The sequence below is a fragment of the Lampris incognitus genome, chromosome 6 (genome assembly GCF_029633865.1).
Source record: "Lampris incognitus isolate fLamInc1 chromosome 6, fLamInc1.hap2, whole genome shotgun sequence".
NCBI classification, from domain to species: Eukaryota; Metazoa; Chordata; class Actinopteri; order Lampriformes; family Lampridae; genus Lampris; species Lampris incognitus.
In genome coordinates, this window is record NC_079216.1 from 36,281,417 (window position 1) to 36,295,929 (window position 14,513).

The following is a 14,513-nucleotide window of genomic DNA, read 5'->3' on the forward strand; positions in this document are numbered from 1 at the left end:
TTAATGTATCTTCAGCGTTGTACTCGATGTAACATAAAATCCTGGGTAGAGGGGCTGAGTGAATGTAGTCTGGACTTTGTGAATGAGGGTTGTGTTTTTGTTGATGACACCAAGGAAGGCCAGAACCCCTGCATCATGATCAAGATAAACTCCAACTGTAGAGTAAACAGAACTGGGGATTATCTCAGTCTCAATGTTATTATGGCAGAAGACGAACTTTGATTCATAGCAATCTAAACTCCAGGACTTGTCGTTTATTCCAAATGAACTGTCCGTCCTGTCTTCGGTATCATAAGTGACGACTATTGACATGAATAAAGACGGACAAGAGTAATCAAAGGTCCAATCCACCTCCCAATAATGGCGTCCAGACAGACCTTGGGTACACAGCACCTGTCTGGAATTATCATTGTAGTTGTTTCTACTCACAACACTGTGAGACCATTCAATCGAGGTGCGATCATCATTCATTTTGTGATGCCGGAAAGCTGTGAAAATATCCAGTTTGAGCTGACAGTAATCTAGATTGAGAAAAGGATATCCCCCCGTTATGTCACATCTCAAATGAATTATTACCACAAAGCAAGGATGTAATTATTGTTTATTCAAATAAAATATCTGTAAATTGTTAGATTTACTCACAGCGCATCAAGTCTGCTCTAGATGGATTTTCGACACGTGCGTCCTTAACTGTCAAGAAGCAAAGCAGATTCACAGATAAGACTGAACTCCAGCGTATTGACACAAGACATGGTTTGTTTTCTGCTATAACAAAGTAAGCATAAGCAGTTTGGATAATGGATGAAAGAAAGTAAGCATTTTTGGCCAGCTTTTTTTTTAGATCGTACCATGTGTTTCTACAGCATCAAATTCCTTATTGAGAATGTCGGTCACACGCTCACTGAGATTTGAGATAAAGGTCTCCACAGCCCCAAATTTAGCGTGCGGTACAATGTTGAACATGTGGAAACCTCGAGAACTCTGTGATGGCATATTCTAGAGGGGTGAAGAGGAAAGAAAGACTCAGTTATAAGTCAGTCGACGTTTCCTTTTAAAATAAAGTTTTGATTTTCATGCATTTTTCTCCTACAGTATGTCAGACATAACAGAAAAGAATAGGGCTATGAACTTTGGGCATGAACACACACTGTGCACCACCCATCAGTGTTTCGTGTAATAGAGATGCAACCTTAGTGATGTGGAAAATATCCCAAAAATATACAATATGCAATTTTCAGATTTACATTTGTGATATTAGGATAATGCCTCCCACTGTTGTGATTGTTGGTGTGGAGCTTAACTTTTTATGGTGAATAATGTGATAATAATAATAACATACTTTATGAACTCTGGTGACGTATTCTCTATAGCCACCTTCAAACTAGATTCATCTCCTACAGTGGATGTGCATCACCAGATGTTCCCCATCATGGGAAAACGGGGTCAAATATACGCACAGCTTATCACAGGTGAGTGAGATCATGAAAACAGGCTATATGGCTATGGATCCATATTCAGCCAGCGATTTCTCAATTTACTCACTAAACATGGAAGTTACTCTTGAATTAAAGTAGTGCTGAAATGATAAGTCGATTAACCTATCAATTGATCGACAGAAAATCAATAAGATTACAAATTTGGTAGTCAATCATTTGAGTCATTCATTTCTGTTTCATAAATGCTAAGTTTCTTGCCTTCCTCTGATTTATATCATTATGAAATTAATACTTGAGGTGTTTTTTTTTTTTGGTTGTTGGTCAGACTAAGTAAACAGTTTGGACTTTGGGCTCCGGAAACTTAAGATGAGCCTCCTTTAATCAATAGTTTAAGCAATTACAAAAATAATTAGCTAGTTGCAGCCCTAAATGACAGTGTTGTGCAAAGTAAGTTTGTGAAGCGATTGTGACATTACCAGCAGGAAATGAATGTCGTCATCTGTTTGAGACAGCTGGTTGAGCTCGGCGTCTCTCCGCTTCAACTCAACAATCCTCTGCCTACAGCCGCTCTCGAGTTCCCTGACCTGTCTCAGCTGATCTTGTGCTTGAGCCGAGATCAGCTTGGTTATCTCACAGCGTCTTTTCTCCACCAAGGACATCAGTTCAGTGAACATCTTCTCACTAGCATCCACCACTTTTCTTGCCGAATGCTAGAACAAATGTTGACAGGAAAGGAATGTCTGGCTAAGGAAATATATAATAAAGTAATACATAATGTGAGGGGGTTACACACAGAAATAAGGAAGCAGACTGACTGAAAGCAAAGGGTGATTGAAAAGCATTTGGATTTGGCCTGCCTGCCTTAATAGACAGCGAACCATTTCCTTTTAAGATACAACCAAACAAAAAAGACAAGGTTTACAAAACTGTATTAACTGAAAACCTGTTGTTATTCTTAATAAGGTGCAGCTGTTAATATCTTATCTAGAGAGGAAACTAATTTAGAGTCAAATGTAGTTGCTCTTCTTTTATCTCCATGAGACATGCTGCTTTTATTTGGTTTTGTGTCAACTGTCTTCTGCAGAGCAGGCCTGGATATAGGGCCAGCAGCACAAACGTTTCCTCTGTCAAAGCTGATTTCTGCATCTCTGATATATTCTCCGCACCATTGCACTTATATCACCTGTACAAGTCAAGCCTTGTGTATATATCTGAAGATTGTTGTGTTGTCGTGTTGTTTTCTCTGTTAAGTACACTGAGAGAGCCACAAAACCGGAGTCAAATTCCATATATGTGCAAACATACATGGCCAATAAACATGAGCCTGCTTCTGATTAGTCGATACGTTTATTTGATTCTTTTTTCTCAGGTGTTTGTAACCTCATAAGAGTATTGCCGTATAAGTGAAGTTATAGAGGTAAAACTGTGTTTTGCAGTCCGGGAACCAGTGAACCTTGAGTCTGTCACATTGACTGAGCACAAGAGCAACTAATCAGTTCATTTGAATTGTAATTGATTCTATTATCATTATTATTATTATTATTATTATTATTGTCGTACTCATTTTTGTTGTGTTTGTATATTTGAAAAATCATACAGGTGAGTGCACTAACTCCTCAGTTAAGAATAAGACATATGAAACACTGTCACAAGACTCACCTTGAGAGGTTCAGGCACTTCCTGCAGTAAGACCAGCTGCTTCTCCCTCTGATCCAGCTCCTCCTTGAAGCATGAGCTCAACTCACTCTGTTTAGACAAGACACACACTGGCTTTCTTCATCGTTTACCAGGACACTTATGTAGTTCCCTGGTGGTGGAACGAGTTACCAAAGTCCATTCAATCCACTGAGTTCCTCTCCATCTTTAATAAGAAGCTAAAGACCCAGCTCTTTCACAAACACCTCCACACCTGATGGTAATAAAAAAAAAAATCGCTTCTAATGCACCCTATGCATTGCCTTTTTGCACTGCCTGTTAACACCTATGTCCTATCGGACTTGACCCTAGTTTTTTGGCACTTACTTGCGTTGTCGCCTCCTGACTAGATCCTTGCTTGTGTTGTTTTAACTCTCAGATGTACGTCGCTTTGGATAAAAGCATCTGCTAAATGAAATTGTAACATTGTAACACTTAACTACTTTGTATAAATCCACTTTTTTGTCATTTTATTCTTACAACGAATTGTTTCTCTGCATTTAACCCATGCTATTGTATAGGAGCAGTGGGCAGCTGCAGCACACGGGGACCAACTCCAGTTCTTCTTTCCATTGCCTTGCTCAGGGGCACAGACAACCCTAACATGCATATCTTTTTTGATGACATTATATTATATCATTATAATATTATATAAATATTTGGTAGCAGTTTATTGGATTAAATCCTAAAATATTCAATACAGAAAACACTTCAGTGACAATATTTGCTTTACTTTGGTAAATATTTCTGTCCTGGCTAAGGTCGATTTGTATAAGTCATTTTGCACTCAGCAGAGGTGTGCAGACTTCTTCTCAGTACTGTCACATTTATCACTTCCAGCACCTTCGTTTTTGGTTGTGTGGTAAAACTCATTTTGTTTGCATTGTCATTAGGATGAGAAATGACACCGCTTGTGACTTTCTATTTTCCCCTTTGCTAACAACACCAACCCTTTCTTATATAAACAAGCTCGATTTGAAAACCCTCTGTTTTCTAAAAGGAAGTTGTTATTATTCATAACCACCTACTTCTAACATTGGCCTTATCATTCAAATTAGCAGTCACTGGGCAGCACAGTGGCTTTAGTCTTTGGCACTGTTACCTCACAGCAAGACAGAGCTTGGTTTAATGCCAGCCCATTTGTGTGGGGTTTGCATGTTCTCCCCATGTCGGTGTGGGTTTATTCTTCATACTCAGATTCTTCCAAAGACCATGTAAGGTAAAGTCTCTAAATTGCCTATAGGTGTAAACGGTGGGCCCTGTAACGGACTGCTAACCTGTCCAGGTTGTCTCTGCTTTCTGCCCAGTGCCTGCTGGGATATACTCCGGCTGGAGTATGCATTGGCTAAACAGGGGTCCCCAAACTTTTCCATGCCAAGGACCCCTTGATAGCCCTAGCCTCTGGCTGGGGGCCCCCTATTGCTACATGGCTTAAAAAATATTAAATTACACTGGCAAACATAAAAAAATCAAACATACAGCTTCTTAATATTTCCTTATTTTTATGAATGCAATATTAATTTAATTTACATTTCAAATAATTTCTCAGTTGTATTATATTCAATATTCTTTCTTTTGTTAACCAAACATTCATTGTCATTTGTGCTTTACAATATTCATCAACAGTTCTTTCTTTTAAGATTTTTTTCTTTCTTATTATTCATTTAATTTCCCCAAATTACTATTCAATATTTCTTTCTTTTTTATTGTAAACATTGGACACGTCCGTGCTCTCGTCCAGCTGAAGTGCAAAATACTCGCTGGCTCTCACCTGTTCCAAAAGCTGAACGGACACGTCCTGAGCCATGTCACCTATCCGCCGACTCACGGAATAAACCGGCACAATAATCTTATGAATTGAATTTGAATTTATTTTTTGATATATTGTGGTGACCCACATATATATAACGAGAGACATTCACCTAAGAGGACGGTGTACCTTTAAGGGAAGAGGCGAGGGGTCAGATAATGCACTTCCGATTCCGGTTCACGGTTCAGTGTCGTTGTCGAATGTATGACATGCTAAGTTGGGGCTAGTAAACTACCTCGACTACGTCTACTCTCACGTCTCCTGTCTCGTTGTTTTCTAACTCCACAATATTTTATTATTATTTTTTAACTGCATTTTTAATTTTCCTCTCCCGGACCCCCTAGCGCCTCCTGGCGGCCCCCACTTTGAAAACATGGGGGCTAATACATTGCCATGCAATGTTTGACACTATGGTAGTGAACTTGCCCCTTAGGTTGGCAGAGCATTAAAAAAAGAAAAAAGAAAGAAAGAAAAAGCACTGCATATAAAAGCGGCCGTTCTGACAGCTTCTGCAACTACCAGATTTCACCGTCGAGCGAACAAGAAATGGACGACGAGACGTGCAAAACGCTCCAGGCGAAGCCTCGACAATCATCTCTCCTGCGCTTTTTAGGACCCACCTTTTTCTTGACCTTCGCTTGCGCCGCCGTGATGACGTCATGGCCCTTGTGGCCCTCTGCGAGACAAAGCGGGCAGATGCAACCCTGGTCCTGCTGACACCAGACCTCCAGTGGTTTGTCGTGGTCGGAGCAGACCCGTCTCTCCAGCTGTGCTACCGGCTCCACCACCTTGTGTCGCTTCCCTGTGTGGAGTTGCTCGTGTCCGATGAAGTGAGTCTCGCAGTAGGAAGACAGACACTCCAGACACGACTTGTCCGCTTTGCGTTTATTTCCGACGCACACCGTGCAGGCGACTTCTTCGAGTCCCAGTTTGTCCTCCTCGGGAGGAGAGGCAGCCGCCGTGTCGGTCGTGCGAATTTTCGCCACCATTTCGGCGAGGATGAGATTTCTGCCCACCTCTGGTTTTGGGGTGAAGGTCCGTCTGCACTGCGGACAGCTGCAGCTCAGCCCGTCCTCCTCCTGCTGATTCCAGCAGGAGATGATGCACTTCATACAGTAGTTGTGTCCACACGGTACGGTGACGGGGTCCTTCAGGATCTCCATGCAAACAGGACAGATGAAGTGGTTCGGAGCGACGGAGATGTTGGCTTCTGCCATGGCGACGACGTTATGGGCGAAGCAGGGAGAGCGAGAGTTTCGCCTCGTGTTTAGTTTCGTTTCTCTCAAGTCTTCGTCGGATTTTTTTTTAACAGAAACGAAACTATGAACGCCCATTTACGCTGGCCCGCCCTTATCGTTTTAAAATTTATTCATTTTAACATTTAGTCACTAGTCACAAACGGTCACTAGTCTCTATAAAATCACGTAAAACGTAGATACTAACCTTATTAGAATAAGCACTAGTTATTAATTCGATTATGACATTGTTAGGATTTTGCAACACTGGGTGCTTAGCCCAGCCCAGAAATCTTTAGATTGTCACCCAATAATTGCACCATTTTCAAGCTATTTTACGGTAAAATGAATATAAGATGAGAGATATACCGAGCTTTACTAGAAGGTCTGCAAGTGTGTGTGCACCACTGTTATGAAAGACTCCACAGTTTAACCGGGCTCTTGATTCCGGTGTTCTGACGACTTGTGCAACCCTATCGAAAAATGCTATCTTACACGTTTCCATTTCCAGTTGTGTATATCCCATAAAGGTATAACTCTCACAGTATTATGACATTAAAGTTTTTGTTTTTTGTTGTTTTGTTTTTTTTTACAAACGGGTAAATTACTGTGAGAGTACGGGGAGCATATTTTGATACTCTATTATAACATCTTTATTTAAGATTTCAGGGGTAGCGTATCTCGATAGACCAATAACCCATATCAAATAATGCTTCCAGTGCAGAATCATTTTATTGTGGTGGACACGTATTGGGGACAGAATTCAACCCAGGAACTAAGGGTTAAGTCATGGTTGCCCTGGCAGGTTAACGCAGGGTTAAGTTATGGTTGTCCAGCCAGTTTTCTGGTTATTCTTGCCACCTCCGCTCAATCGAGCTGTGGTTTGGTTGTCTCTCTGATTTACCGTGGATTAAAGAAAGTTGCCTACACGGCTAAAGTGTGAACCTACGGTCTTCTCCGTTACTTCGGCTCTACACTGGTGACCCCGACGTCGGTTTTCGGATAAGTTTTCTGAAACCACACACATTATGGCTACGAACGCCGTTGCAATTAAACTGCCGGAGTTTTGGGAGTCTTCCGCGGCTACATGGTTCGCGCAGGCTGAGGCGCAGTTCGCGCTCAGAGACATAACAGCAGACGAGACCAGGTACTACTACGTAGTGGCAGCGCTGGGGGGCGCTACGGCTTCCAGGATAAGCGGTTTCATAACCAACCCACCGGCCGATGGTAAATACGCCGCACTTAAACATCTCCTCCTTGAAACTTTTGAACTGTCAGCAACGGAGAGAGCACGTCGCCTCTTCGCAATTCAGGGCTTGGGAGATGGCAAACCATCGGAGCTAATGAGCAGGATGGTAAACCTACTGGGTCAAGAAAAGCCATGTTTCCTGTTTATGGAGCTGTTTCTGCGCAACATGCCGCCCCACGTCCAGACTGCGCTCGCTAACTCCACCATCACTGATCCCCGTGAGCTGGCAAAGGAGGCTGACCGATTCTTCGTCGCTACACAACGTTCCTCCCATGCCGGGGTGCTGGCTCCTACCTTCACTGGCCCCCCGCCGACATCGCGGGCGTGGCCCGACGGTGGCGCCACAGCATCAGACCGCTACAAGCCCTCTGGACTCTGTATGTACCACGCTCGATTTGGTGCGAAAGCTAAACGGTGCCGTTCCCCCTGCAACTACAGGCCGACGGGAAACGAGAGGGCCAACACTCAGTAGTGGCCATGAGTGTTGGCGATACGAGCAGGCTACTCTTCATCCTCGACACCATCTCCGGTCGGCGATTTCTTTGTGACACGGGCGCACAGAGAAGCGTGCTCCCTGCTACTGACGTCGACATCATGGGCGGGGAGCGGGGCCCCCAGTTGGCGACGGCTGACGGCAGCCCTATCCACACCTACGGCGTGCGGTCTGTAGAACTGTGTTTTGGTGGACAACGTTTCACGTGGGAGTTCGTCATGGCCAATGTAACGCTTCCCCTCCTCGGAGCTGATTTTTTGTGCGCTTACGGTTTGCTAGTGGACATTCAGAACAGCCGTCTGGTCGATGCCTTAACCTTCTCCTCCTTCGCATGTACGCGGAGGGAAGCGGCCTATGCAGGTCTAGCCAACTCTCTCTCAGAGGCAGACAAGTTCACCCGCCTCCTCGCTGAGTTCCCTGACCTCACCCAGCCTACCTTCTCTGCACCCACCGCTAAGCATGGGGTGGAGCATCACATTACTACGAAGGGGCCCCCGGTCTACGCCAGAGCCAGGCGTCTCGACCCCGCCAAACTCGCCATTGCCAAGTCTGAGTTCGAGCACCTGGAACGCATGGGGATCATCCGCCGCTCTGACAGCCCGTGGGCGTCCCCACTCCACATCGTCGCTAAGCCTGATGGAGGTTGGCGCCCATGCGGGGACTACCGCCGACTAAATGACGCCACCACGCCTGACCGCTATCCTGTCCCGCATATCCAGGACTTTTCTGCAAACCTGTCTGGCAAATGCGTCTTCTCAAAAGTCGACCTGGTCAGCTGTGGACCAACGAGCCTCCTTGCTGGACGGGGTCAGAGCTTTCACACCCGTCCCTACCGCCCAACACGGCGCTCCGGTGTCCCAGGTGCCCCCAGGTCTGCAGTCAGCGGACTACGTGTTCATCCGTCACGACGCACACCGCCCCCCTCTGCAACCCCCTTATGACGGCCCCTTCCGCGTCCTGGAACGGGGAACTAAGCACCTGATGGTGGATTTTGGGGGCACGGCCGAGCATGTTTCAGTGGACCGAGTTAAACCCGCACACCTGGACTTGACGCAGCCGTTGGAGTTAGCCCAACCTCCTCGTCGCGGTCGTCCCCCGGCTCCGCCTCCTCCCCCCGTGGAGGCCCGAGCTGCCTCTTCTGCTCCTCAGGCCGACCTCCACAGGCCCGCGTCAATGCCTCCCACAGACACTCCGGCCCCTGTTATCCGGAGCCGCCGCGGACGGCCTGTCGTTCACCCGCACCTGCCTGACTTCGATTACTAGGGCGAATTCTGGGGGGGCTCATGTGGTGGACACGTATTGGGGACAGAATTCAACCCAGGAACTAAGGGTTAAGTCATGGTTGCCCTGGCAGGTTAACGCAGGGTTAAGTTATGGTTGTCCAGCCAGTTTTCTGGTTATTCTTGCCACCTCCGCTCAGTCGAGCTGTGGGTTTTGTTTGTCTCGCTGATTTACCGTGGATTAAAGAAAGTTGCCTACACGGCTAAAGTGTGAACCTACGGTCTTCTCCGTTACTTCGGCTCTACATTATAATCATTTAACTACTACTCACTCCATGTACCCTGTAAGAATACGGGGAGCATGTTTTCATACTCTATTATAACATCTTTACTTAAGATTTTAGGGGTAGTGTATCTCGATAGACCAATAACCCCTATCAAGTAATGCTCCCAGTGCAGAATCACTTTATATTACATCACTACTCACTCCATGTGCACTTTCAGAGTATGGGGCGGATGTTATGATATTTTGACTTCTGTCTCCCTAAATTCCTTTAAGCAGACAGATTAGTTCAACAAAATCTGTCTAATGGTCTTATAAAATACTTTAAAGGAAATCTGTTCATCAGTAACAGAACAGCAGACCAGCTTTGGAGACTAAAGAAAACAATTATGAAAACAGCCTGAATCTGGCACAGCAGTTAATTTTTTGTTGTAACTTTTTTTTTTTTGCACCAATATGAAGGACTACTTTCTTTGTCATATTGGGCACATTCAAATTGTGCCCACCTATTGCAGGAATCACACGGCACCTGCAAAAAAATAAATAAATAAAAAATCGTTACGCACATAAAACTCCACAATGAGGTAAATTGACATTGGTTGACATTGTACTTGTTCCTTAAAGTAGCCCCTTCAGAATTAGCCAGTGTAACAAGCTTGCCATGTATTGACTGAATGACATAAGGTCTGGAAAAATCAAGCTCAATTCGTCCTCCCTTCCTTCCCTGCTTCCTCATGTTGAAGAGTAGCACCTCATCTCCAACACAATAAACTGTGTTTTCATACTTCTTTTGTAATCGTTTTGCATATGCCTGCCTCTGTTTTTCCTGAGACTTGGAAATGTTTTCTGCTGTTTTTTTTGTTTGTTTTTTTGCAGTCTCCACTGACTCTTTTTTTCATCCAAAAAAGCATCATAAGTTCTCTCCTCAAGAAGAATTATGATGGAAAGCTGAAATGAAAAACAACTTTGAAAAAAATAGTAACTTGATAACAACTAAAAGTATGAATAATTGAAAATTTTATGCACAAAGAAATAACCAAAATGAAAATGTGCTCAAATTTAACAGCCAATTATATACAGATGACTGGCTGGTGAGGAAAATGAACTCATCTTGCCACAAGCCATTATGATTATTTTTAAGGACTCCAGAAACAAACTGACTGACATGTCAACAGGAACCTCAGAGGGGAAACTGCCTCCCTCCCATACATCAAAAGAAAAGGGGAGTGTTTCATAGTGATGTGGACCTTCGATCTTAACGAAAACAATGTAGCATCCAGTGTGCATATTAACTTCTGGAGTGATTCTGAATTGCTGGTTCATCTAGTATTGAGTAAGTATCATCTTTCTTGCTTAACAAGTTGCTATTAGTCTTATTCCAGCTGCTTGAGTATTGGTCCTTTTCTCTATACATCTGCTGCTGGTTCCTAGTGGGATATTATTCTAGCTGTAGCTGTCTTATTCTATTCACTTATTTGTCTTATTTACTTAATGTAGCTGTAGCTGTTTTTTCACCTAGTGTGCCCTTAAATATTTCTTGTTGCCTAGCTGTTTTGACTTAGTTATCCTTTTAGCTTATAAATATATTCCTTGGTAACTTGCTGTTTGCCGTTTTAATACTATTGTGTGAGGTTTGATAGAGTTTTACATAAGTGTCCAGTTTCTGGGCAATAAGCCTATTTTCAGTGTACCTCTTTGGCCAGTTGGGTGTTAAGTGGCCAGGGTTTGGCCTGCACTCCTGGCAGACAATTAGCAATCAGTGTTCTTTAAATCACTACTGCTACTTGGAAGCGTCAGGCAAACAAGCCTAGGTTGAATGAAGGCTACAGTGAACAAAGGCAAGTGCAACTTTTTCAAGTCAAGACGCTGTCAAGCACGGACTGCTCTTTTTATATCCGGTCAGTCATCTGTATTTTGTGTACCTAGTATAGACTATGTGTTTCCTTCGCATTCCTGTCCTTTCCTCTTCCCAGGGCTGGCATAGATGTTGGGTCACTCCTAGGCGCTGTGACCCTACCAATCTCATCTGTCCCACTCTCTCCTCTCAAGCTGAGCAAGTGGTGACGGGAGGGCTCTGGAATTGCCAGTCTGCAGTGCCGAAAGCTGAGTTTATCTCAGGCTACGCATTCTTGCACTCCCTCAACTTTCTTGCTCTAACTGAGACCTGGATCATGCAAGAAAACACTACCACACCCGCAGCTCTGTCTGATATGTACTCTTTTTCTCACACTCCCAGAGCCGGGAGGTGGGGTGGTGGTACTGGCCTGCTAATCTCCCTGAAATGGAAATACTCTCTTGTTTCCATTCCAAAATTTTCTTTGCCCTCTTTTGAATTTCATGCTGTTACTATCTCTTATCCAGTCACCATCGTGATTGTGTACCGCCCACCAGGCCCCCTTGGTGAGTTTCTGGAGGAGCTTGACACACTTGTCTCGCACTTCCCTGTTGATGACTCTGCACTTATCCTTCTCGGTGACTTCAACATCCACACTAACAAGCTAGATCCTCTTCTCTCTTTCCTTTCTCCTTTGACCTTCACCTCTCACCCTCTCCTGCTACCCACAAGGCCGGCAACCAGCTGGACCTTATCTTTACTAGACACTGTCCAATTTCCAATCTCTCTGTTACTCCCCTCCAGCTCTCTGACCACTATTTCATGTCCTACTCTCACCTCTCCCCCGATGAGGTTGTAAACCTCATCACATCCAGTCGCCCCACCACATGCTCCCTTGACCCGGTCCCCTCCCCTCTTCTTCAGTCTATAGTACCTGAACTCCTGTCCTATCTAACCCACCTCATCAACACCTCCCTCCAGGCAGGATGTGTTTCTTCAAGAATGCTAGAGTCACCCCCCTCATCTCAAGAAACCATCACTTAACCCTTCTGATGTCAAAAACTACAGACCAGTTTCCCTTCTACCCTTTCTATCCAAAACTTTCGAACGTGCTGTCTTTAACCAACTTTCTTTGTACCTCCACCAGAACAACCTCCTGGACCCCAACCAGTCTCGGTTCAAGGTCGGTCACTCGACAGAGATGGCCCTCCTTGCAGTGACAGAATCGCTGCACTCTGCGAGAGCAAACTTTCTCTCCTCTGTTCTGATACTACTGGACCTATCAGCTGCATTCGACACTCAACCACCAGATCCTCCTCTCTACCCTCGAGGGGCTGGGTGTCACAGGCTCTGCACTTGCAATGTTTGCAACCTACCTGATGGGTCGCTCCTACCAGGTGACATGGAGGGGATCTGTGTCGGAGCCTCGCAGACTGACTACAGGCATTCCACAGGGTTCAGTTCTGGGTCCTCTCCTTTTCTCCCTGTACACGAAATCCCTGGGTTGTTATTCGCTCGCATGACTTCTCTTACCATTGTTATGCCGATGACACCCAGCTGATCTTGTCCTTTCCTCCCTCTGACACACAAGTAGAGACACGCATTGCTGCGTGCTTGACTGACATCTCGGAGTGGATGGCGACACACCACCTGAAGCTCAATCTGGACAAGACAGAGCTGATGTTCCTCCCGGGGAAAGGTTGCCCGCACAAAGACCTGGCCATCACCATTGACAACACTGTGGTGATGCCAGCTCGGACTGTGAGGAATCTGGGTGTGATCCTGGATGACCAACTGTCGTTTGCTGAAAACGTTGCAACGGTTGCTCGCTCCTGCAGATTTCTCCTCTATAACATCAGGAGGATTCGCCCATTCCTCACCGATGAGATGGCACAGGTGCTCATCCAGGCTCTGATCATCTCCCGGCTGGACTACGGCAACTCCCTCCTTGCTGGCGCCCCAGCGTCGGCCATCAGACCTCTGGAGCTTGTTCAGAAAGCTGCAGCTCGTCTGGTGTTCTCCCACACGACTCCCCTTCTCATGTCCCTACACTGGCTCCCAGTAGCTGCTCGCATCCAGTTTAAGACTCTGGTGCCAGCCTACAGGGCAGTGAAAGGAACAGCTCCTTCCTATCTCCAGGCCATGGCCAAGCCCTACACCCCCACCTGACCACTTCGCTCTGCTGCCTCAGGACGCCTGGTTGCCCCATCGCTCAGAGGCCCTTGCTGCCGCTCAACCCGGTCACGGTTCTTTTCTGTCCTAGCCCCACAGTGGTGGAATGAACTCCCCACTGATGTCAGGACAGCGGAGTCGCTGCCCATCTTTTGGCGCAGGTTGAAAACTCACCTCTTTAAGAACTACTACCCTGTTACTTGTTCTTAGCACTTAGTATTGTATTCACTCTTTTAAAAAAAAAATCTCATTCTTGCACTTTTACTTTAGCACTGGTTTTGCTCTTAGATGCTTGTTTAGATGCACTTATGACCTCTGATGACTAGTAGTTTTCCTAATTTCCTACGTTAAATGCACTTATTGTAAGTCGCTTTGGATAAAAGTGTTGGCTAAATGACTGTAATGTAATAATCCAAGAAGACATCCCAGTTGTTCTGCTTCTTGTTGAACAATTTTGTGAGAGCTCTAAGATGTAAAATAAGAAAAACAAGATAAACAAACAAAATTAAGCCTATCTCAGAAATGGTTCAACCTTGCACTGCATAACATATTGATATTAATCACATGAACTATTAGTATAGATTGAATGCTATCAACCTATAATATTATGTGAATAATATCAATTATCCATGGTTAAAAGCAACACAGTTCCTTTCCCTGTAATCGGAGTGGAATTTTAAAAGTAATTTAACAAGACAAGCCTGTGTCACAAAGCTCTACTAAAAGCTTGAAAAAAACTTGCTGCTTTTTTCTCATCCAGGCCATTGGTTTGGTGGTGATAGGCTGCTGTGACACTTCTTTCAATACCCAGGGTATTACAGAGGCTGTTGTTGAGCTGAAACAAACAAACAAAAAGTTACAGTTAAAAAAAATTTAACCAAGCACAAAGGAATAATTCCTGGACTGTATTCACAACAATGGTATTTAAAAATGCACATACTTCATTCACAAATTCTCTTCCTTGGTCAGAGAGGATTCTTTTGGGACAACCATGTCTGTATATAATAGAGCAAATATGGCGTCCCACTTCAGCTGCTGATTTTGTAGTTAATGGGAAAGCCTCAACCCATTTTGAGAAGTAATCCG

At 44.7% G+C, this 14,513-nt stretch overlaps 1 protein-coding gene across 1 annotated transcript; it reads right to left on the reverse strand.

Annotated features, from left to right (window-relative positions):
• On the reverse strand, positions 1–6,183 carry LOC130114519 (E3 ubiquitin-protein ligase TRIM47-like). Its single transcript, XM_056282393.1, has 6 exons — positions 5,562–6,183; positions 3,096–3,182; positions 1,913–2,146; positions 849–996; positions 378–521; positions 1–155 (listed from the first exon to the last, which is right to left on the reverse strand). The coding sequence occupies exons 1-6, from the start codon at positions 6,156–6,158 to the stop codon at positions 1–3; spliced, it is 1,365 nt and encodes a 454-aa protein (XP_056138368.1). The 5' UTR covers positions 6,159–6,183.
• Between the last annotated feature and the right edge of the window lie 8,330 nt (positions 6,184–14,513).